This window comes from Phaenicophaeus curvirostris, unplaced genomic scaffold, assembly GCF_032191515.1.
Source record: "Phaenicophaeus curvirostris isolate KB17595 unplaced genomic scaffold, BPBGC_Pcur_1.0 scaffold_46, whole genome shotgun sequence".
In the NCBI taxonomy this organism is placed as follows: Eukaryota; Metazoa; Chordata; class Aves; order Cuculiformes; family Cuculidae; genus Phaenicophaeus; species Phaenicophaeus curvirostris.
Window position 1 is genome coordinate 1,625,453 of NW_027206669.1, and position 24,533 is coordinate 1,649,985.

At 38.9% G+C, this 24,533-nt stretch overlaps 1 protein-coding gene across 1 annotated transcript in view; it reads right to left on the reverse strand.

Annotated features, from left to right (window-relative positions):
• Positions 1-725: 725 nt before the first annotated feature.
• The window catches only part of LOC138733929 (cilia- and flagella-associated protein 43-like), a 34,976-nt gene continuing 11,168 nt past the window's right edge, over positions 726-24,533 (reverse strand). The window contains 25 exon segments of the mRNA XM_069881447.1: positions 726-1,646; positions 2,223-2,376; positions 3,668-3,748; positions 5,557-5,721; positions 6,539-6,695; positions 7,412-7,524; positions 8,445-8,652; positions 9,024-9,112; positions 9,414-9,500; positions 10,585-10,692; positions 10,774-10,893; positions 11,381-11,506; positions 12,341-12,418; positions 13,185-13,274; positions 14,046-14,252; positions 15,939-16,148; positions 16,959-17,075; positions 17,831-17,935; positions 18,388-18,513; positions 19,244-19,321; positions 20,291-20,404; positions 20,988-21,153; positions 21,871-22,001; positions 22,439-22,591; positions 23,324-23,493. Of these exon segments, the coding sequence (XP_069737548.1) occupies positions 1,489-1,646; positions 2,223-2,376; positions 3,668-3,748; positions 5,557-5,721; positions 6,539-6,695; positions 7,412-7,524; positions 8,445-8,652; positions 9,024-9,112; positions 9,414-9,500; positions 10,585-10,692; positions 10,774-10,893; positions 11,381-11,506; positions 12,341-12,418; positions 13,185-13,274; positions 14,046-14,252; positions 15,939-16,148; positions 16,959-17,075; positions 17,831-17,935; positions 18,388-18,513; positions 19,244-19,321; positions 20,291-20,404; positions 20,988-21,153; positions 21,871-22,001; positions 22,439-22,591; positions 23,324-23,493 (3,311 nt within the window). The 3' untranslated portion in view covers positions 726-1,488.

The window sequence follows — 24,533 nt, forward strand, 5'->3', positions numbered from 1 at the left end:
GCCGCGAGCGTTCTCACCCCGCCTTTCCCGCTCGGCGCCATCTTGGGCCGCATAAGGTGGCGGCCTTTCCGAGATTGCCTCGGGCTCCGCTTTTCCAGCGGCGCCCCCGGCCTCCCCGGCCAACCCGCCCCAGAAGGATTCCGCTCGTTTCTGTCCCTCCGTAAGCGGGCCGGGGTTTGAGGATTGAGGGGACGCATCCCCCTCTCGCAAACATTTAGATTCTGCATAATCATCACCACGTGGGGGGGGCAGAGTCCGCGGGGCCGGGGTGGAGAATATCCACCGGCTGGTCAATGACCCCAAGCTCTAAAAGTCTCGCAACGGCGAGAATAAAATCTTTAGGCTTACACTCTGTCTTATATAATTGCGATACGACCTTCACAAGGGCTTCCATCTTCCTTGCGGGTCCGGGAGCGTCCTCCCCGCCGGGCTGGTCCAGCCGCACCGGCCGTCGTTCACCCGATTCCAAGCGACTTCCCGATTCCCGGAGCTCCTTCCCGGCCCCCGGGTTTCGGCACCACCCCCGCCTTCGGGGGGCGTTGCCTCCGGAGGCGTGGCGACCTGGTTCAGTTTCCTGGATGGAAGCTTTAAGTTTCTTCAGTTCATCTTCCAGTGCCTGGAGAAGGGAAGGACAAGAGCAGCAATATCATATCTAGAAGAACAAAGAAGCTCAGATACTGTAGAATGAAAATATGGAATTGTATCCTTTAGCCAAAAGGTCCCAGAAATTATTTGTTTGGAAGGAGAGTGCTGCCAGGCTACCGAGTTATGTTGTCCAAATACGACTTCGAAGAATAAAAAGAGTTGTAAGCAAGCAATATTGTGACATTCTGAATTTTTTCAACTTTGTCAGTATGGTGGTGGACGGCAAATGGCGTTTATTGATACGTAACACAGCCTTATATAGCCTGGGCTTACGACCTCACTTCCGTCTGCTTACATCATGAACTAATACGCAATTGGCTACCCGGGAGGGGGTCCTACCTTTCCGTACATCGCGAGATCTTCCGACCGCCGGGCCTTAGCCACCCACAGTGACATCACAGGTTAAAACATATTTAAAAAGCAAAATTAAGTCAAAGCCGTAGCCATGAACTGAAGCAGCTGAAAATTCATAGTTTTCCTGCACTATTTTGCCTTCAAAATGTCTGCAGTTGCATATTGCAGACTAAGGATGTACAAGCACACCTCACCTGTTCTTCTATCAGTCTACAATTTCTTGCACCATTTGTTTTCTGTAATGAGTGATGTGGTTTATAAAATCAAAAGAGCAGAAATAAATCTCACGAGTTGAAATATAATGGGGATAAGACTAGGTATAAATTGTACAAAACGGACAAACAGGTATCTCTCAAACTGAAGTTATTTTTAAAGAAGTTACAGAAGAAATTGTTTGTGGAAAGAAAAGTTCAGAGAGAAAAGGCAGACATACAAGATCTTTTTCTCAGACAAGACCACGGTATTATACATCTACCTGGACTTTGATTACTAAAAGATAGGAAATGTTCTTAATCTCCATCTTTCTGCTTCTGCCTGAAGAGTTTCAAACTGTTCTTCCTGTTCCTCTACAAGATCCCGTAAGTGTTTCTGCTTCAAAATCTCCTGGTAGCGCTGCTTTGCAATCTCATTAGAAATGTGCTGTGTGTCTGCATAAAATGAAATATAAGGGTTAGCCTGTATTTGCAGATGATGTATAGTTTGTATTTATATGGCCCTGTCCTGGGGTTCTTCTAAGTTTTGTATAGAATAAGCAAGCATTTTAAAAGAGACTCACAGTTCGGCTGAAGAGTCTTTACAGTTCTGAATAAAGCAGAAAAATTCAAAAGGCACTGGAATGCTTCCTTTAGTTTCTGGCAAGTACCCACAGTTTTGAAAATCTTTTGCTACGGGAAAGATCTCTACAGTTTTACCAATGGTGAATACCCTTCACCTTACTTCCTCCATTCCCTTGAATGGGTGGAAAGAAGTGAAAGAATGATGCCCTGTTGCCTACTGAAGGTATTAATGACTATAAATAGTTTCAGCAATTTAGTCAATTAACTTTGGTTACAAGGGCATGCTCTTAAGTAAACATTGTGGTAGAAAAAGTACTACTAGTAGTGCACATAAAATAAGAAGTAGGTGCTCCTTGTCCCTTAGCTGATGCTGATGGAGAACAGGACCATCTGGCCTTGGCAATATCTTCTGAACGTTCTTTGCTTGTAACTTAAATTGTGACTCACCAGCTGCCTCAAAGATGTGCCTCCTTTCTGAGACAGAGACAAGCATTTCTTTCAGCTGCAGGCTGAGGTTGTAGTTTGCTTGCTCTTCTAAACTGATGCACTTTTCCAACTCTTTAATTCTTTTCTGACGTTTCTTCACGTTCTTCTTGTGCAGCTGTCCGTTCCCAAATGAATACAGAAAACATATGAGATTATACAAAAGACATACTTATGATGGAAACCTATAATCTTAATGACTTCCTTGTACCTCAGTAAACTTTGGCGTATTTGGATGTAACTAGTAGCACATTTTGGCTTTACTTTGTCTTTCACAAATATTTCAATATGCTTTGTAAAGTTCTGATTAAGGAGCTGACAAGAGGTCAGGGTAAGAGATATATTAAAGATAAAACTTGAAAGGCAAAGAGAGCAAAGAAAGTCAATGGAATGTGTGAGCTGAGAACATTCTCTTGGCTGCTCTGAGCTGCTGAAAAAAGGGTTGTTGTGCTGAAGCTGTCAGATGGGCTGTAAGGTGACAACACAAATATTGAAGCTTGAAGAGGATGAGGAGGCTGATGCCAGCTACAGCAACCTGGAGAAAATCCAGTGGAATCACTTAAAATCAAGGATAATCGTCATCTGAATATTGAAATAGATGAGAGAGCCAGCAAATCAGATTGTTGTGTCTGTGTTATTTTGAAAACAGAGGGGCAGTGGTATTATGAACAGGCTGGCACTCCTGGAGAGACACAGTAAGGAGTGAAGATTTGGAAGAATGCTTCATTAGAAATGGAAGAGTGACTTCTATAGGCAAAGCTGTGCAAAAAGTGTTAAGCAGATCTGCATTCGGATCAGGAAGGAAAGCATTTAATTCCGGTAACAAAGCAAGTAGATTTCTCTCCATAGGGTTGATCTATGCAGCAATCAATGAATGCAGACTGCTTCGAAAGACTCTAGAGAACTGCTGCTCTAGACAGCTCAGCACAAGCTGAAAAAACTACTGAAAGGCGATTATTAATGAATAAATACCTGGACAGGCCGGAGCAGTGGGCCTACGCAAACCTCATGAGGTTCTACAAGGCCAAGTGCAAGATCCTGCAGCTGGGCCGGGGCAATCCCTGATTTCAGTACAGGATGGGGGATGATGTGATTGAGAGATGCCCCGCAGAGAAGGACTCGGGGGTGCAGGTTGATGAGAAGCTTGACATGAGCCCATGGCAGAGGGGTTGGAACTGGATGATCTTTAAGATCCCTTCCAACCCAAACTATTCTATGATTCTGAGATATATATTCACCTGTGTGTGCTGTTCTGGCTATGCTCCAGCAGTCCTAGAGTTAGCTGAAGAGTCATTATGCCTGTATCAGTTGCAGTTATTTCTTACCAACACCTCTTGCTAATGAAGGAGAGGACTTGCATTTAAACTAAAAATGTGCCTCTCAGACGTGGTGGTTCTCTTAGGATTTACCTTATCCATGATGCCAAGACTCTGCTCCATCGCTGAAATCTGGTGGGTGATGTGGGTGTCGTAGTTCATCATACTTAGGAACTGAAGAATTAAAAGCAGAAAGAAGCCATCTCATTAAGCCTGTTTGTTCTTAACCATTTCATAATTTTGTAAAGACAATCATACATTGCAAAACTCAAAAAACTAGAAGTCTGCACATTGGAAAGTTTTACTAATGATCATAAATGGACATGGTAAATATATTCTTGGATGCTGTGTGACTACTAGACTGTAGAGCTGTTAAAAATAATGTTATCTATTATGTGTTAATGAAACCAAGACCAACCTAATTTGTTGTGAGTTGATCCAAAAACCTCAGCTACATTTTTGCTTATAAGGTAGTCTAACCTAACACAGCTGGAGGCCAAGGTGCTATACAGTCTGTGTTTAGACCAGAGAGGAAAGTGATTGTTTTCTTTTGAGTGGTCTCTCCGTAGTTCTGTTTTATTGTTCTTGTACCTGCATAGTAATTCAGGTTGCACAGAAGTTATTAAAGATGTGTTTCTTCAGCACACTGCTACTAAAATATCCCTTTATCGATTGACAAAGGATAAACAGCCTGTGTAACCCATAATGGGCAGTAAAAAGGTTTTTGTAGATGTAGATCTATCCTTTCAGGATACTGTCCCACCGAAGTGACATGTAAAATTTTGTGAACTGCTCTGGTCAGAAAAGGAGAAACAGGAAAGGCCCAGCAGACCTTCAGCACAAAACTGCTTTCACTCACTGCTTCACAAATAGTCCTTATTCCAGGTGGTCTCTGGGTTTTGTCCCACTCTGTCGCCGTTTATATAAGCCACCTTTCTTTCTATTCTTGTTGTTGGGGTCTCTGTTGCCTTGTCTTTCCTGCTAGCCCCACATTTCTACTCAGAGAGTGAAGTCAAGCCCCTCAAAGCATTCAAATTCTGATTAAACTGGTATTTGCCTTTGTTATGGGCAAGCCTAACTCTCTAAAGAGCAACAGTTCTGCTCATCAGTTAAAATGAAGTTTAAAAGCTAACACATAACAGCAACACTGGTGACTAATTTGCTACAAGAACTTTTCAGTGTGTTGTCACATCACCTCTTTGGAAGGCTGTTTTGTGGGTGGCAGTTACAGAAAGTCCCTTGGCTCTGATTCAGAAGTGAACAAGCAGTTTGGAGGGCAGCAAAATGAAGCCTGACTAAAACAGGTGTTTAGGATTTTCTTTTAATCTTTTGATTGAATTGCAATATCCTTACTTGCCCTCCAACATTCTTCATTTTCTCTGTGCTTTATAGCTCTCCCCACTGCAATATCCATAGCTTACCCATCCTCCAACAACTCTTACTCCAAACCTTTATGCCCCTCACCTTAGCACAACAAAACCATCAGCTTTCCTTGCAGTCCTCTATATCCCATACTGCAATATGCTCAGGCTTCCCCTACAAGCTGTCTTCATCCTCTCCTCTCCCACTGGTATCCTTGGCTCTTACCTTTTCCTACAGTTTTTGGCCTGCCAGCTGGGCTTGTTCAAAGCCCAGTGAGATACCAGATGGGAGCACCTCAGACCTTTCACTTTAAAGGAAGTTATAGTCTTTTATTTAAAGGATCTGTCTTCTGAGGCTGCAAAATCCTCATTCCTTAATCTCGGTGCCGATTTTGAAACAACGAGAGTCAGGGCTAATTTTGCCTTTGTTTACAGCTGAGCATACCAAACAGCCGCATCACTGATCACTCTCAAGAATAAAACTTTACTCTGAAAACTAAATTGTTGACTTAGTGGGCATCAGGTTTCTCCATAGGAGTAAGGGACTTAAGAGGTATAAATGATCTTACAGGTATAGCCAGCAAAATTTTCTGTGGTCAAAATATAAAGAAAGTAACTCACTAGCTGGCGGTCTTTTGAAATAGATAGCGTTGCTATATCCCGAGCCTTCTGTTCCAGATCTTCTATCTGCATTCTCATTTTCTTGTGCTCCCATTCCAGATGAAATATCACTTTAGAGAAGTCTTTACATTCCACCATGCTAGCAATCTTTTTTCTTCCTTGAGCCTGAAAAAATAGATTAATCTTCATTAACATATTTTGCAAATTATGGAATAATTATTTGCAACAAGTTGGACAAGCTTCCAAAGTTATAATTTTAGTAAGAAGAACGTGCTATACTGCAGTCTCTTTCTAGACTTTGCTCCAGATGGTTATCTTTTGTAGAATTTTTTCCCTTTTATGCTCTGTGCCACAGCCTTAGATCAGAGGAGGAGATGGAGAAAATTACAGCTAACCTCTCTCTCCACCTTTCTGTCTTTTGAACATGAAGGCATTTTAGCTCTACAGAATACAAATCAGCCCTCTATAAGGTATTCTGCAGACATTGCTGAAGGCTTTGTCCAGTAGCAGTTTTTGTACAGCTAGAATGCCTAAGAAAAGAACCTTTTAATGGGAGTATGAAGCACTGTTTTAAGTAGCATCACCATTTTCACCTTACATAAAAAAGTGTATTATTTTTTAAATCTTAATGTAAGCTACTGTTCAAATGCTTCTTAACTGTGCCTTTGCCTTGAGGGAATTTTCAGACTGGATTAGCATTTTCTGTTTAAAGCGTGTGTAAGTGATGGTGTGTCTAAAAACTGTTGCCATTTTATTGGTCTGAATTATATTGATCAAACATCAAGAAAGCAATCTATATTGCAATCTGTACATCGTGATAAGAGACATTACGGAATCCTTAATAGCTTCTTGATTACAATTGAGCCTCCTGGTGTGTAGTAATGAATTGAAACTAGATGTCAAACTGGAGAAAAAGCAGAGCCCCTGAAGGACAATACATTTGTTTAAAAAGCTTAGATTTCCTTCAGATAATGCAAATTACCATGATAGAGGAATTCAGTTCTTCAATAACACTCCTATTAATGAGAATGGCATCACTGTAGTCTGGGATCCCAGTACTTTCCAATTCCACCTGTCCTTGCTTTAGCAAAAATTGGACAGTCAAATTCCTTTGAAATTTCTTCTTCTCTTCCTGCACCCTATAATGGCAGAAAACAAGAAGTTAGTGATTTCAACAGGTTTGCATAAATCCTCCTATGATTCTCAGAATGTTTTTATTTATTACTGGTGAGAGGTATTTTCATGTAGGGGTTACTCTTTAAGAGCCTGTCTTGTACTTGCGCCCAAAGCGACTACAGAATTTGCAACTTATTTCCATACATGAAGTTTTCAACCACTGATTCAGTTTGACATACTCCAGCTCATGTTCTGAGAGAAGGTGTCTGTTACTGAACAGAAGTTTTAATAACAACTGAGAAGGATATGGAGAAGACTCCAGCCAGCACCCTTTTTCTTGTATAATTTATCCCCAGATTTAGAATTATAGAATCATAGAATAACCAGATTGGAAGAGACCCATCGGATCATCGAGTCCAACCATTCCCATCAATCACTAACCCATGTCCCTCAGTGCCTCGTCCACCCGTCCCTTAAACCCCTCCAGGGAAGGGGACTCAACCCCCTCCCTGGGCAGCCTCTGCCAGTGCCCAATGACCCTTTCTGTGAAAAATTTTGGTTTGGCCTGCTCACATGTGGTGCAATCGCACCTCATTTCAGAAATATTGTAGGTCTCTAGGATGGATCCTAGAGAAAAGAGTGTTGGAGAACACCACTGCATAATTTTGTATGTAACTTTCAGCTCTGTGTCGGTACAGTAGTAAAACATAGCAAAATATAGGAAAAGAAAAAAAAATACCATCTAAGTTCTTGGAAAACGCCTTCTAGTTCTGACTTAATCTTCTCATCGTCATCCATTCTTCTCTGGAGAAAGGCCTGCATCTCTGCCAGTGTTCGGTCTTTCTGTTTCACCTAAGCAAGCAATATTGTGACATTCTGAATTTTTTCAACTTTGTCAGTATGGCAGGGCAAGACTCTTCAAGAACAGAGAAGACAAGTTCTTAAGAAGACAAACATATGTATAAATACATAGCCTGGTATTTTGAGAATCTCAGCACATGGACAAGGAGGTTACAATCATAGAATCATAGAATGGTTGCACTGGAAGGGATCATGAAGATAGCTAGTCCAACCCCCCTGCAGTGAGCACGGACATCTTCAACTCGATATCAGAGTCCCATCCAACCTGACCTTGAATGTTTCCAGTGTTGGGGCATCTTTATACACTGCTCAGAAAATAATTTATTCATTTACACGTATTTTATTCACATGAAAGGAAATCTGTATATCTTTTGCTCAAAGCTCATGTATCTCTGTCTCTGGAAAACTGAGATTTACACCTTCATGCTTTTAAGCTGAACAAACAGCTTGCTAGAACTTTTCCACACCATCTGTTAGGAATTGCTCTTGACATTCTAAAACAATATGGGAATGCATGGCTGCAAATGTAGACTGATAAAGGGAGAGAACAACTCCAACAGATGATGAAAACCGAATGCCTTAATATTTTTTTTGGTATGGACAGAGGAAAGGTAATTTTTTTTTTTTTTTTTTAATGAAACCACACCAAAATCATAATCATTCTGATAAAATCCATTCACATTAATATGCTAATTTTTCCTGTGAAGGAGAACTAGATCCCATTTCCCTTCATAGCATTTCTATTATTCTGAACTGAATGTGGTCAGAAGCAACCTTCAAACTCAAATGCAGCTTGTGTGTGTGCTGCATTGTTGTTTCACCATTACCTTGACCCTGCACTTGAACTCCGTAGAACTATCAGATCCGAAAATATCAAGAAGTATACTGGAAAAATAAAGAATTTTACATACCAGCTCCTCAGTTTCCATTTTATTTCTTCTAGCTAGACAAAAGCGTTCCCATATAGATGGGTCTAAGCCATTAGGCATGTACTCAGGACTATCCAGTTCATCCATGGATTTCCTTAACAGGGTACGTGCATGTTTGTAATCTTCAGCTGAGCCTGAACAATTGCCATACGGGTTTGCAGTGTCAAAGGCCATTTCTGTCACTGGGGCCCTAGTGCACATATAGAGTACATAAAATATTTACTTTTTATTATCTCTTGCACAAAAGAAGTGCAAAAACAACTATGAACATTTCATTCTTTCAAGTTCCTAGCAAAGAACAAATAGGTAAGACTGCATCTTACACAAAATAAGAATATATGTTTTTGAAACCTCATGATTATTTAGATTGCATTTAAAATAGATTGTGGGGGGTGAATGAGGAAATATAAGTACTCAAAAAAGCAATTGTTAAATAGCCAATAAAAAGCAGGCAGCCCACTGATTATCAAAATAATTTTGACCATTGAAATAAATAGCATTCTCATTCTTGTCTCCCAAGAAACACCAATATTTAAGCAGATGGCATCAGGAGGATCTTACTCTGGTCGACGTTTGTAAAGTTGGGAAAGTTCATTAAGGAGATCAGCAGGTAGGTCAGCAAACTCCTTTGTAAAACCACATTCCAGTTTCTAGGAGGGAAACAGAAAGCTTTCTTGTTACCAAAACGTTATTTTTAAAAAAGCATTAACCTGCTCATACCTTAGAAATATAGAACATGGTGCTCTTCCAAGCACTGTCAAGCATCACAGGAATCCGGGATACTTCATTAATTTTTCTCTGCACATACTCTCCTTTACAACTGAATTTCAGCAATCAGCAAGTTGACCAGAACTCATCCCATGCTCACAGTGAAGTACATTCTTCTTGTTATCAAGACACAGCATTAACTTTTTAATTTGTGAACCTCCTTGTGTTTGTCAAGAGTCTCACCTTCTCTTCAACTACTGCATTTTCATAGGTGTCCATGTAAGCCACAATTTTATGTTCTGTAGTCTGGAGTGTTTTCGTAGTCTTGTCCTATAGCAAAACCAAAACATTTCAGGAATGAAACTCATCCAGCAGAAGCACCAACCAGCCACTCATTTACACTGATGAAGCTGACGCTTTCTTATTTCTAGAGAAAAACATGTGAGCTGTTTTCACTAACAAGTCAATGCCTTCTTCTGCAGGTTAATTGTAGATACTGCTAATGGGTGAGCAGGTGTGAAATTAAATTAGTCCCCTGCTTAAGACAGTAAGAAATTTGTGGAAGAAATATACAAATGCTTACAAGTCTTCATATTAAAATCTGAATGTAAGGACCTTTGTTGATAGTTGTTTTCACTTGCACAAAGATTTCCTTTTCCTTTCACATCATCACAGGTAACACAGTGCAAAAATTCACAAACGCTGTTCAATGGAGTGTTTTAATTTGAGAATGCAGCTTCCCTTTCGTCATAACATAGTTCTGCTACCTGTCAGGATACTACGTCTTACTGAGGCTGTTAAATGCCTCTACTCTGCTGGGGAGATCCTTCTCCTGTATTTCACAGTTTGTATGGACCAAAAGATCTACCTATGGGAAGAGTTAGAATTTTTTTTTTTATATGATTTGGCAGGGATGGGTAAACGCTTCAGGAGACTAAATTGGTCAATAAGATTATAAACACTTTGTGCTCAAGGGTATGTGTGTCAGATACTCAAAAGCAACCTCTGTCTATGCTTTGAACTGGCAAACACAAGTCAGCATGGCCCTCACTTCAGTGAAAAACGTGATGGCATTACACATCTTCATGTCCTAAAAGCATCATAGTTGCTGCTTCCAGCTTGACACTGGATACTGAAAAATACTATATATAACAACCATTAGCAGCATGCCCTTCTGAATGCATAGAATTTTACCAAACAACTCCAGCTGAACCAAAATGAGTATATCTATTAAAAAACATATGTATTTATAAAGTATGTCACCTGTACAAGTTGAAAAATATATCAGTGACCCTGTAAATTGTCAGAAAATAATCTACAGCAAAATTTTTATTTGGAAAGAGCAGTCCTCACAAGAAAATGTTTTGTAAATATTACACTTTTCCTAAGAACAGCATTCCAAATGACTACTTACTTTTTCTTTCTCCTTTTTCACAAGAAAATTATGAAGTCCAGCTTTTCTAGTGTCCAACTCCTCATCCAACAGTAAAGCGTAAACAAGATTGACTATTTTGAGTTCTTCCTGTAAAATGATTGTATTAAAAAATGTTAACTTTCCTGATGCACAGTGACAGAGAAGAAAAATCAATGTTCTCTGCAATACCTGGTAGACGACCATCTCTGATTTCACTTTCCTTTCAGAGAGTTTACACACAATCTCATCAAAATTTCGTGTTGTTTCCTGGATGGAAGCTTTAAGTTTCTTCAGTTCATCTTCCAGTGCCTGGAGAAGGGAAGGACAAGAGCAGCAATATCACATCTAGAAGAACAAAGAAGCTCAGATATTGTAGAATGAAAATATGGAATTGTATCCTTTAGCCAAAAGGTCCCAGAAATTATTTGTTTGGAAGGAGGTGCTGCCAGGCTACCGAGTTATGTTGTCCAAATATGACTTCGAAGAATAAAAAGAGTTGTATCATTTGCGTATGGCATCAGCAACTCTGGGAATGGAACCTGAAAAAAATTTTAGGAATACTGGTACATTTGTGAAGGAAAGTTACTGTCTGTGAGATGCCACAGGCTTTGGCTTGTATTACTTGGTATAAGTAGAGATTGTCTAGTCTAAGCTAGGACTTCTTTCATATGCCACATGATCTTTGTTCTTCACTTGTTCTCCATTTATTCTGTGTATTAGCATTTTCAGAAGTAGCTCCTGAAACTCTGGTGATGAGCATGTTAACAAAACCACTCCTTTTCTCATTTTAATTTACCCTTCTATATTCCTCTTTTTCTTCATTCAGTTCCTTGACTTTTATCTCATATTCTCTAAATATTCTCTTTTCTTCTTCATTCCAAAGATGCTCAGGCTTGGACAGAAAAGGAGGTGGAGGAATATCCTGGAAGAATTAAAGACAAATATGTTTCAAAAGCAACATTAAGTCCCCATCTGCACACTAACAAACTCTAGCACATCTCAAGATGAGTTAAAGGTATTCCTTAGTGGTAAATAAGGTACAAGACTTAAGTCTAAGTTACCTATATATTCTGTTTCTCTGGTCTGTCACTTGCACAGTAATTTTGGTGACACATATTGTGCTATTCTCTCTCAATTGCTTATAGGAATTCACTGCTGGATCTTGTAAAGGACAAGTATTTTGTACTCAAACATACTGCTGTAGATACTAGATACCTCACGTTTTCTGCTTCAGAAAAAAATCTAACTCAAAAAGGTAACCCAAATCTAACTCCATGCTAACGTATACTTCTAAGTGGAGCCCTAATTTTCCAAAAGAGATCAATTCCAGGGAAAATGCTTGGTCCTGCCGTACTCTTTTTCTGTGACATTTCACATTTGTTCCTTTCTTTACTTGTGTACTACCTATATTGGCTGAGTTAAAATGGAATACAGTATTTTTCTGTGAGATCACAGTGATGGAAAACAGGCTCTTCCTCCACCAGTTGTTATAATGGTAATACCAGATTATGTTCCTGCAGTATTCCACTGTGACAGGGACAGGTGTTATGGATAAGTCATATGCAGGCACTAGAACTCTGTGGTCTCTTTTGAGTCCAGTGTGTGGTCTCTTACAGAGTCTATGTAGGTTTAATGCAATTCTACAAGTCTCTGACTTTCTCCTATCACTTAGGTTTGAAATATTTGCTAGTTGAATTTCACACGTCCTCTAAAAGCCCACAAACCACCTAAATGATATGGCAGAAACACAGCTCACCATCTTCAAGACGTCTTCCTTTTTGACTTCTAGGACTCCACCCATCATGTCATTAAGAGCACGCAGTCTGTCATTGTCCTGCAAACAACCACAAAAAACATTTTTGTTTGCAAAAGGAAGTGTAGTAATTGGAAGTTTTGAGAGGGATAATAGGGTAGTTCACATCTAGATCATCTGTACAATTATACGGTGTGTCACTAGTAGATTAATGCACTTCGGTGATGCCTGTGAAACATGATGAAAGTCTCAGAGTTTTTTCTGGTGGACGGATGTTCACGTACCAAATAACTTACTCAAACTGCCATTCTGGCATTCTAGAAAAGAATACACAGGTATAGACTACTCCTGTGCAGTTGGTAGGCTAGGGTGAAGGAGGCTATTGTGTTATTGTCTCATTGAGCATCTCTTTTGGGAACCGAACCATTTTAGGTTCTGCACAGATGCGTTTTAAAGCCAGAGGAAAGCATTACAACACCCTTGCCTTATCCCTGAAGAGCACAGGTCGCTCAGTTAACAAACACAGATAAAGCAGAAAGCTCTCTCTTGAGCAGCAGCATGCATTTAGAAATTTATCTAATCCCTAGTCACCTGATAGAGTATTTTTAACTGCCATTTTTTTTAGAAAATGTTGAGCCTAATACTAAATCTTTTCTCCCCCCGGCTGGTCTAGGTAGTTCCAATTGTAAACGATAATAAGAAGGAAAAGGCACACATCATCATTACCTACCATTTACACTTTATTCTCCCATGCTACATGACTGGAATATTTCAGTGCAGCATTAACTAAATAAGCCTGACCAGAGACAAAGGCCTACACAGTAAAAAAGGAAACTACTTTAAGTACCTTCTCAGCAAGACGTCTTTCCATTTCAAGCTTAGCCAGCATTTCTGCTTTCTCTCTCTCTTCTTGAGTCAAGTATTTTTCAACTTTAATCTGAAGGAAGAAAATGAGGGTCATATCAGGGTTCTTCTCTCCAAATGTGATCACATGCAGACTAAGAACCTTTGGAAAGAGGGGCAATACTAATTCTTGATGCTTTTTGTATCTCTGCTCCATGATAATACTCCTCAAGAGGACATTGTTCTTTCGAACACCCCTGAAAGCATATTTAAAAATGCTAAAATAGAAACTACCATCATTTTTGTTGAGATTAGTTGTATTTCTTGCATACCTTTTCTGACAGTGAATAACACGAACTGGTGAGAGAACAGAGAGAATTGGGAAAGACTGACCAAAAGAGCATGAGATTGGTGGAATATATTGTATAAGAAGCATGGTGCTTCTTTATAAATTATCATTTCAATTTATAATTACAGTACTAAGCACGGTTTAGTACCCACACACTTAGTCTAAAACTACTTAGTCTCAAAATGGTGCTCAGAATAAACAGAGAAACCCTTATCTATGGAAGTAAACCCTCCAAGCCTGGCTTGAATCTTACACTCAGGAACAGGGGGAATATCTACCTAATTTATAGCCAATTAAAAACTTAACATCAACGAATTAAGATTGTATACATCTTATTCATTTTGGATTGACTTATTATAAGTTTTCTCCCTAAAGAGTGAAGGGAAGCAAAAGAGACAAAAAGATGATTTTAAGTACACAGACACATCTGTTTTCAGCTTTTCAATGTCTGGCAATGACAGGAATTAAATAAATATATTTGAGTAGGTGAAAGAGAAAGATTCATTTTTCAAACACCTCTGAATCCTGAACTGTGAGTGCTCGCTCTGGTATCTCATCATCTGTAAGAGCTGGCTCCCACACTTCCAACTGCAGATCAAGTTGTTCCAAGATTTCTCGGATCCTCAGGTTTCTTTCTTTCACTCGTTCTATCTCCTGCTCCTTTTGTTGTGCAACTATGTCAAATTCCTTATTAAAAGCAGTTTTCAGTTTGTAAATGATGTCCTGAAATACCAAAAAGGGAAACAGCAATATGGCACAGGTCACATCCATCCATGATTATGGGACCACTCCTCAAGCCATCAAAACCATAAATGTGTGTAATTGTATGTGTGACAGGGAGATAAACTGGTAAAGCCCTTTAATGAAAATCATATAGGCAGAGCTCAAGCTTTGTTAAATAGAGGTGGGCAAACTATCATTCGTGGGGTTTTTTTCCCGCATAGAAATTTTTATTGCTGCATATTGCTGCAAACACTGGATAGAAAATTCTATTTGCTTGTTTTTGAATTCTTTGGCTGAAAGAAGGTGCCTCAAAGAAAAAAAACACATGACCTATAAATCTAGAGACTGTAAATCACAGGTAGAGGGGCATACTTTTAAGGGACATACACGCTAAGGACATATTTTCCTGATTTTTAAGTGATTCATCCTGCAGTTTCAATAATGCTTTTATGTGATTTTCTGCCTGGCATATGTAAGAAAAATTCCCTCATTAAATAAATAAACAAAAGTCGTAAACTATTTTTTTAAAACAGCTAAGACCTTACAATGATTTTAAAAATCATATATTCTCGGTGCTTAAATTCTTCCTTTAGCCTACAGAATTGACCTCAACAAAGCAGAACAGAATATTAAGAGAGAAAACTATGTGTGTCTCCTACTACATCAATTTAATAAAATGAAACATGGAAAGGATTTCAGTTCTATCACCAGATTTTACATTTTGAGATGCTTTAGCTGTCTGCAATTTGTATTACAATAAATATTTTTGTGGCCATGATTATTTCATTGGTTTCTAATACAATAATAAGTTATGATGTAGTAAGGCAGGATGGCAGATAACATAAAGTGTTGCTGGGAGACAAAAGGCTGTGCTCAAGTGTTTGTCAGCTACCTATCTAACTCTCAGCAAATTCACTGCACTGGCCAAGAACACAGCAGACTTGTCTGCTATTAGATATATCGTATGCATCTTGAAAGCCACACAGTAGAAAGATCTCGTTACATCCAAACTTACATCTAAAATTGCTCCTTGTGTTTCTTCCCCATCTGCTTTAAAAACTAGTGTATCTACTAGATTTTATGTATTACAACGCATAACTGTTGAGCTCTGCTACCAGTTGTAGCCTTAAAGAGCTCTGATGAGGCAATGCTTTACTGTTGTTTAACCACTTCTGCCCTTGCAGATCATCTTCATAAGAAGCCTTTTATGTAGCATGTTTACTGCTTAATAAACAGGCCAGGGTAAGAGAAGGGAGAGTCGGATAGTAAAGAATATTAAATAACAGAAACACTGAAGGCTCCAAATGAAGGGCTGATAAGACTGTAAAGAAATGAAATGGTGTGAGGATACAGCTGAACTTTCATTCAGCAGCAAATAGTATGGAAAGAGGTCACGTTTCCACAGGCATGCTGAGCTGTGCAAGCCAGCTATACAAACACCAGAGGACAAATAGAAATACTCTCAAATTGGGTAACCAATTTCATAAAAACGTTTTTCTTCCACACCTGAGCTGGCAAATCCACGTGGTGCTTTGCTGCACGATGTGCATTTATCTGTAACACAGTGGCCTGTGCAACTCTCCATTGCAGTGTCAGTACACCCAAAATCTGAGCGTCTGTGACTGCTATGAGAACCCAAAGGTGTGGCAGTGCCACTACAGTAATACAAACTTGAAAAGACATCACCTTTAATAACACTATCTGATTGACTTTCTGCTCCCTACTGTGCAAGTCCAGTTGGTGGTACAGGATAGATGTATCTCCACCATACTGAGAGCTCAGACTTCCAATCAGGCAGGAAGATGCATTATCATCAGCCATTACGTCTTCTGTCTTCTCTCATTCTTCCTCAGGTAATACAGTCTCAGACTCAGTCTCAGGATTTTTCTTCTGAGCCTGAATATCACAAACATGACAACTGTGTTAATTTTGTATACGAACCAGTGGCACACGTATGAAAAAATTCTAGAGATCATATTCTGCAATTAAGCCCAGTGATCAAAAACCCACAAGTTGAAGTGAACATATACAGAGTATTTGGCCCAGTTGTAGGATCCCCAGTACAAGAAAGACACGGGCATTCCGGAGCAAACCCAGCGATAGGCCACTAATACAATTAAGGGTTTGAAGCACCTAATATGTGAAAAGAAGCTGAGCGTGCTGGGATTGTTTAGCCTCAAGAAGGAGAAGGCTTGGGGGGTGGTGTTTAATAACACATATGAAAACCTGAGGAGTAAGGACAACAGAGCCAGACTCTTCTCAGCGGTGTCGGTGACAGATTGAAAGGAAATGGTTATACATCAAAATACAGAACATCCAACTTAAATATAATGAAACACATTTCCTCTGAAGGTTGTCAAACATGGGAGAAGGTAGCCTATAGAGGTTATGGAATCCTCCATCCTTGGAGATATTCCAAACCTGACTGGACATGGAGCTGAGTAAATTGTTCTAGGTGGGCTGGAGTAGATGACTTCCAAATGGCTTATCTAACCTCAGCTCTTCTGTGATTCTTCAATACTAATGCATTTGTTCTAAGTAAAACCACAACATTTCATCTTTACGAATATCTTCAAATTTTTAGGGAAGTATTTCTACAGCGAAAACGGACCCAAGAAATGTGTCTATGTAAAAAAGGGGTTAAGATGCCAACTCAGAGCATTCTGATCTGAAATGCCTATATGCAGTACTTCAAAGGGATTGTACCTCATCATCAGCTGTCTCAATCTTCTTTAACTGGAGAACTTTCTCCAGAATTTTCAGTTCTTCTTCAGTACGTTCCTTCATTGGATAATTTTTCACTTCAGAAGCTATATGGAAGCACTGTTCAATTATATTTTTTTTTTAGAAAACAAAAACACCCAAGGTAAAAACTTCTTCAGAACACATCTGTTAATTCATTTGTCCAAAAACTGAATGCTAAATAGTTACAGAGGCTTCTTAAAATCAGAAATAATATTGATGATCAATTAATGTAGACAATCCAGCAAGAATATAGGAGTCAGAAAAAAACCACTTGCCTTTTTGGTAGTAAAAATGGTTGGTTTAAAATTTGCTGCCTTTATTTATTTTTTTTTTTAAATAACCTCTGGCTATGTCCTCTTTATTCACAGAATTCAACCAGGACAAGATTTTTGGTAAAATTACTCGGTCTTTAACCACCCTTGAGATAATCTAGTATCACTAGTTTGACTAATATCCCTCTGTTTAAAATAGGCTAAATCAGGGTTAAATTTTGCTTTTACATTCTGTGTTGCAGAAGTCCTACCGACCCAACACAGAAATATAATATTTACCTTCTCCGTTTAGCAACACTGCATGAAGATATTCTCTAGTATCTAGGAACTAAGGAGTTACTTATTTGCTTATTAGCACATTTATCCACTTTAAAAGGCAAAATCAGCCAGGCTCGGTCAAAATCAACAGAATGAAAGATTTGCATGAGCCCTGGAAAGAAGTGGTTTTTTTCCTCATACCATAAGCAAACCAGAAATGTGTTATACTTCTATTTATTTTGTTTCAGTACCTTAAGGAATCAATAAACTACTGCAGTAAGTGAGTTAGAAAGTGATGGTTACCTTAACAGCACGTCCTTTTACACACACTGGATCCCAGCACTCATGTTTGATGACACTCTGCAAATAGCAGTTGGCTAAATTCTCCATTTCAATCTCCTTCCTCACCTTTCAAGATACAGAAAAGAAAATAATGACATGTGGTGCAAACCAACAAGATATAGGCAATTTGTATTGAGTTGTTGAAACAAACCTGGCAGATTAAATGAATTACCCGTATTTCATAATCTTAGACTACTGCAGCTATCTTCTCCAAAAATGATATTGCATACTACTGCTACTGAAAGGTGTCATTTCATATGTGAAGAAAAGCATTCCAGAACTTAAGCAGCGCTGTACCCAAGGTCACAGTGTCAGATTTACAGTTTCTGGCATAGATCATATTCCAACTGGCAATATCTGCATTAGCAGATTCACCTGCTTCAAAAAGTGACTTAAAATACTTTTACGCTTTCCTGCTTCTCAACAGTGAACAACTTTGAGATCATCTTCTATTCTTCAGTTATTGCTTCTCCTTTTCACTGCTAGTTTTAAAATGTTCTCTTTCCACTCTATCATACCCTGGCCACTTCTTCTTCAGCCTTTTCTTGTGCTCTTTCCTGTTCTTCTACATCCAGGTTGAACTCCTGCTGCTCCAGTTTCTCAATGTCTGGCACCAGTTCATTTTCATGCATCATTTTCTGAATCTGTTTTTTTAAAAAATAAGTATAAGGAATAAAAAGTAATTCGAATGTGAATAGAGGAAACACTGGTTTTAACACTGTGGAACTTGATAACAGAGAAAATCATTTTAATTGCCTCCACTTTTAACTGCTTCATGGTAATTGGTAGAACGTGCTGCCTGTACCTAGTGACAGAGACTACTATGTGAATATATTTCATCCTTCCCTTAAAGCTCATTTGGATGTTATATGTGGAGTTGTGCATACTTTCTAAGAATCTGTAGCATGGAATTGTTCATTCTTTAGTTCTGAGAACTTTCAAAAGTTTTTATCTATCTCATGCAGTTCAACAAAGGGAAATGCAAAATCCTGCATCTGGGGAGGAACAGCCCCATGCAGCAGGATATGCTGGGAGCTGAGCAACTGGAAAACAAACTGGAGAAGGAAGAGGAGAGGATGACAGTTTCTATAACGGAAGGCTGTTAGACCAGCAGAAACTAGCCTGCTGAGGGGATAGATTGCTCAAGATATAAGGGTGGTACAAATTTTTTAGTTGGAGCAAAGGAACCTCAGAACCAGACAGTTGTTCCTGACAGGTTCAGCACGCTGTCCCTGAAGAGACAAATCTCTCTATTACCTGTCTGCTCAGTGTTTATGACAAAAATGTAACTAAGCACTAGAGCTGATAGTTGTAAAGGAAGTGTACATGTAAACAAAACTGTAAGCTAAGCCATTACACTTGTAAGAAACTCACAGTTTCATGCAGCTTTTTAATTCCCATTTGCAGCTCTTTCTTCTGGTTAGCAAACCTCTCAGTCTCTTCTCTAATGACCTGACATACAACAGATATATTTTTGAAAATAAAAAATAACCCAGGAAACGACTGAAGTGATCTAAAGGAACATTATCTGTACAGAAAACAAAACTCAGAAGGGATTAATAACTGAAATAGACATAAGCTTAATTCAATAGGTTGATTCTTAGAACTGCTAAAAAGAAAAATGATTGTACACCCAGTTCACACTGTAAACTGGTTATACAGAAACAGAGCTTAAAATAAGGAAAGAAAGAAAGTCACTCCTGAGATCACACAGAAAGCAATGATATTTCATCTTATCATTGAGCCCCAGAAGCTGGAGAATATATACAGCTCTGGTTCATAACAAAAAGAACCTGCTACCACCCATAATTCATATTTCTGAGGAAAAAAATTATCTATGCTAACATTAATATAGCAATTTCCAGACTCACAAAGCACTAAATCCCCTCTCTGCACACTATTAGATCTTTGATGAACTTTTACTCTTAAAAAACTTTGGTTCCACATCATACTCACCTCAACCTTAACCTGAAACAAACCTCAGGGGGTTTGCAATTAATGTCATATTGTTGACTATTGATTTATCAGTGCTGTAGAATTTTTTATTCTGGCCCTTGGGAAGAAGCACCTGCTTGGTTTCTGGTAATAATCTTCTGTGTAACTTCTTGACATTTAGAAGAAAAACATCTTTACAAGTTTCTAAAGGAAGCCGATTTCTCTGGCAATTTCTTTTTTTTTTCATTTACTCCTTGTGTAGAAGTGGCCTTTTGGCCTTTAGAGCTCCTATTGTGCTCAGTACCTGCTCTGGTGTGTTTATAACGTTGACCCTAACTTTTCTAAAGGTCTAGATGGCAACGCCTTAAAGGGAGGCCCAAATGTCAGAAGAGCTTTAGAAAGTAGATTACTTTACAGCACATAATTCAAATCACTACTGACTCTTGAAAACTCCTGTTTTGATTATTACTTGTTCTATCGAAGTACCTTCTTCATTTTCTGATCTATCCACGTCATTTCATTGGTATTGGCTGAATATGAACTGGTGACGTTTCCGTCTTCCTCTGTCACCTCTACATTGGAAGATTTAAGCGATGCATCCTGAAATTAAGGATATAAACATCCATCTCAGGTACTTAGAGAGAATAAGAGAGAGACCAAAATAAAATAAAAATTGGACTCGCATTAGAAGCACCACCACGTCATTAAAGAGAATGTTACAATATTTTTACTCCCTAACCAGGCTCCAGATTTGTTCCAGAAAACCCTTGCTGTTATGCAAGGCCTTTTGACTCAAATGGCCTGACGTTACTAACTTCTGTAATTGCTGCTTTGCTTGATTTCAACAGGAAAACAAACAACACACAATGTATAGCAGTAATATCACACTGGAAATGACAAATAATTTCACATGAGGAGAAATTGACTTTCACAGAGTTTTCTGTGGCTGAAGAAACCATGTGAAACTGAAGCTGTGAATGCCATCTTCCCATAACTATTCCATTTCCTTGTTTATACTATTCTACAAATTAAGAATTAAGCATATTCAGCCTATCCTTGGGAGTATTTTGCTACTTCTGCAAAAGGATCAGAGTTTGTTTGGAGGACAGTTTTTATCATGTGCAATTTTAGGATAATGATCAAACCTTCCCCCCGCTTCCCTAAAAATAAAAAAAACCCCCACCTTAAATTTCCCTTCTGGAAGTGATTCTGCTGTGGATTCTGGGTCAAAATGCCGTTCTGCCATGGATTGTAAAACAGTATTTTCATTTGAAGTGGACTTGTTCAGTATAGCAAGAAGAGATCGCCAGTGAAGATCAGCTTCCTCAGCTTCAGTATTCTTTATCTTCCTAGTAAATAGAAAATAAATTGATGTATTTTTATGTCTTATAATAAAGGACAAATTATTAAATATTCCATATAACAAAATTACTAGGTTGTTCAAAAATGCCTATTCAATATTTTTACATATGATTTAATATTGTTTGAGTTCTAGCATTCATAATTAAGTGAAGTTTCTTCAGAATTAGAAATTCTGAAAGATTCATTACCCAGAGTAGAAATACCACTCTGGTGGACCCATCTTCCATTTATGCATCTGCCTGAACATTTGTTATACCACAGAAAAGCTGTAGTTTCACGTGTCCCTCACTCCTAATGTTTGCTAAGAGCTCTCTATGGGCACAGTTCAATTCCCTCCCGTTAAATCTGTGATGTCCCCTAATCACTGAAATAAAATGGTATCTCATGAGATTATATGGCTTAGATCCTCAGACACCCCATTCCAGATGGTTTATTTGAGAGTGATAAGCAGCTTATTATGGGTAATGCTTATCAGAAGACACTCCTTTATCTTGTATTGCAACCGCACCCAAAGTCCAAGACATTCTCCACAACACTGGTGGGAAGCTTTAAATGAGCTAGGGAAGCTACCTCTAATGATGAGAGGAGTGACTTCATCTAATTCTTAACCTTACTTTGAGACTAATAAAAAGTCTAGAATCACAAATAGATGCAAAATTTGTCTGTCAGGATACAAAAATTCACACCATCAATATTATACATACTTCCATTTCAGGCACACCAGGGCACCATCATTTTTCCCAATAACAAGGATAAATTTGCTATCCAGAGAAAATACCGTGGATCTGATTCCTCCTCCTTGATATGAGTGACAATGCATACGAGCGAGTATATCCTAGAAAAGTCACAGAAGCAGTATGAGTAAATATGTTTTTGTAACAGGGTATGTCTATAAACTATGCTTCTGTATTTTCTTATAGAAGTCAATCCAAAATGTCAACACGAAGTATATAAAAGCCTAGGATTTATGATTTTGTGATTTTTGACTACAGATGGGACAAGTTTCTAGAATACTAATTTTGCAGGTGATGATAACGAAAAGTAGTAAAATTATCTACCCCAAGATTTGCTGGAGAAGAAAGTAAGTAGTTTGTATAATCATCAGTTATAAAAACAATTGTACTATATAATGTTATGACAGTTCATGTTCAACGTAAATTTTTCTGGAACACTTTATATTCAAGCAAAGAAAAGCTTCCAGTGAAAGAAAGTAGCTTGCACACCTCTTCCTCGCGTACACCAAACAAAGCCTGTACCTGGATGCCTACCTACCATAGTAGGAGTGTGATAGACGAACAAAACACCATCGTTCGCTGCTGATGCCAGCCACCGGCCGTTGGGTGATAAACAGAGGATCCCCGATCCAAACTGATTGCTACGAATCCTCTTCTCTGATAAAAATACTGATGGGTCTTCCGATATAGTCTGCCGAACAAAGAAAATGTTAGCAGCAGTTCAGATTATGGAGATGTCTATGCCATTTTGAGAAGGCTGATGGCAGTTTTGTGGGTTATCACATGTGGTGATTTACAATCCAAACACTTGGATTTCTGAGCTCAGGAAGCAGTAACATTGCTACGATGATTTGCTTCTCATCTCTTCAAAAGGGTCTGTGTGTTTTTATGTGCCTGGGCCCAGAGTTGTCAAGGAGGAATGCCCACCTTTGGAATTCACCTTCTTCCTTGACCTGACTCAAACTGGGGGAGACCTATGAGCTACAGAGAGGTCCAGTTCATCAGCAGGCAATGACAGTGACCACTACTTAATTTCAGGCAGGGCTGAGCTGGGTTTGCAGTTGTGTCTTACGAGTCATGGGCTCACATGGGCTCAGTGCTTTTAAGAGCTGGATACTCCAGTTACTCAGCAGACTGCACAAAAGCACAGCTCCAACACAGAAGCTACACATGAAGTGCCTGCAAGCTGTACAAGTTTTAAGAAGCAACATTTGGCTTTCTCTGTAATCAAACAAGAAGATTGCTTTTGCCAGATTTCTGAGCAGGTGGTAGGATACTAAAAGTTGATGTTTATGGATGGAGTAGATATTTTGAGTGCAGAGATGACTTTTTATGATAATATCCTGCTATATTAACTTCAGCTACAGCCTTTGTTTGATGGTATTTAACCATCACCCAAAATAAAGCAGCTTCAGAAAATTACCTTTTCAGTGAGATGATATTTACAGATGAAAAGTCCAGAGGTACAGTAACCATACACAATATTATCCTTCAATCTGACTGCTGAGCTCAAAGGGCAATCCAGATCATAACGCTCCTGTTTAATGGCACTAGCATCAAACATTCCTTGGTCATTAACATACTCATCATTATCTAGAAGCGTGAAAAAAGAAACAGGGAGGAAAAGGCATCATTACCACTAATGCAGGTGCTTCACCCATCAAGTAATTAAGAAAATCAGTCTCAGCAAGGAGTGAGCATTATGTGAGTTTTCAAGGAGACTAGGAATTAAGACACCTAGGTTTGACACTTACTCTGGGGGTCGTGCCAATCTAGCACACTGCAGTGAAGCAGAGAGACAGCTCTAAAGAAGTCCTAGAAACGGTTTAACCACAGTGATGTAATTGTTTGCATACCCTGATTTACCCTGCTCTGCTGTGCCTTAGTTAAATTTATGCATTTAAGACCTCTCATGACAACTGAATTAGTTTTCCACCTGTTTCCAGAAAGTGCCCCGAACTGATCATTCCAAGAATATCAGTTTTCCAGAAGGTGAATGGAAGTTTGCCTTTCTTAGGCGTCCTTAACCCCCCCCCCTCTTTTCCTCATAGTGACACTTTTCTCATAGAAAGTTTCTTTAACATTTCCTATTGGGACACAAGGTAATATTTTTTAAACACAGTAGACTTTTTCCTTGGTGCTTTTACACAGAAAAGCTATAACAAAGACAGGGAATCACTATTTTTTTAGATAGATCAACCTTTAATATTTTCCTTCTGAGCTATTACATACCTATAATAATTCTTTGAAGAGGCTGGTGGGATTGATTCCCCTTTGAACACCCGATATGCTAGTCTGCAAAAGGGTGATGCCTAGAACAAGGTCTCTGTGACTGGCTTCGGGCATTGCCCACTCAATAGTAATAATAACAGCAATAACAACCACCACCAGTAGAAGTAGTTGTTAAGCGATGGCTTTGTGAATCTGCAAATGAATTACTTCTTCCTTCCTTGGCCTTCCCTTAAAAGATCACATTTTGCAATGATTGAGCTGACTATAAAGCCTACCGAATGCTGTATGAGAAATGATGTCCCAGGAGAATGTACAGAGGAGATGAAGAAAGAGATTAAGATTTGTGTTAATGGATGGCAATAATATGATCTTCCCTTAGAAAAATATCACAGAATATATAT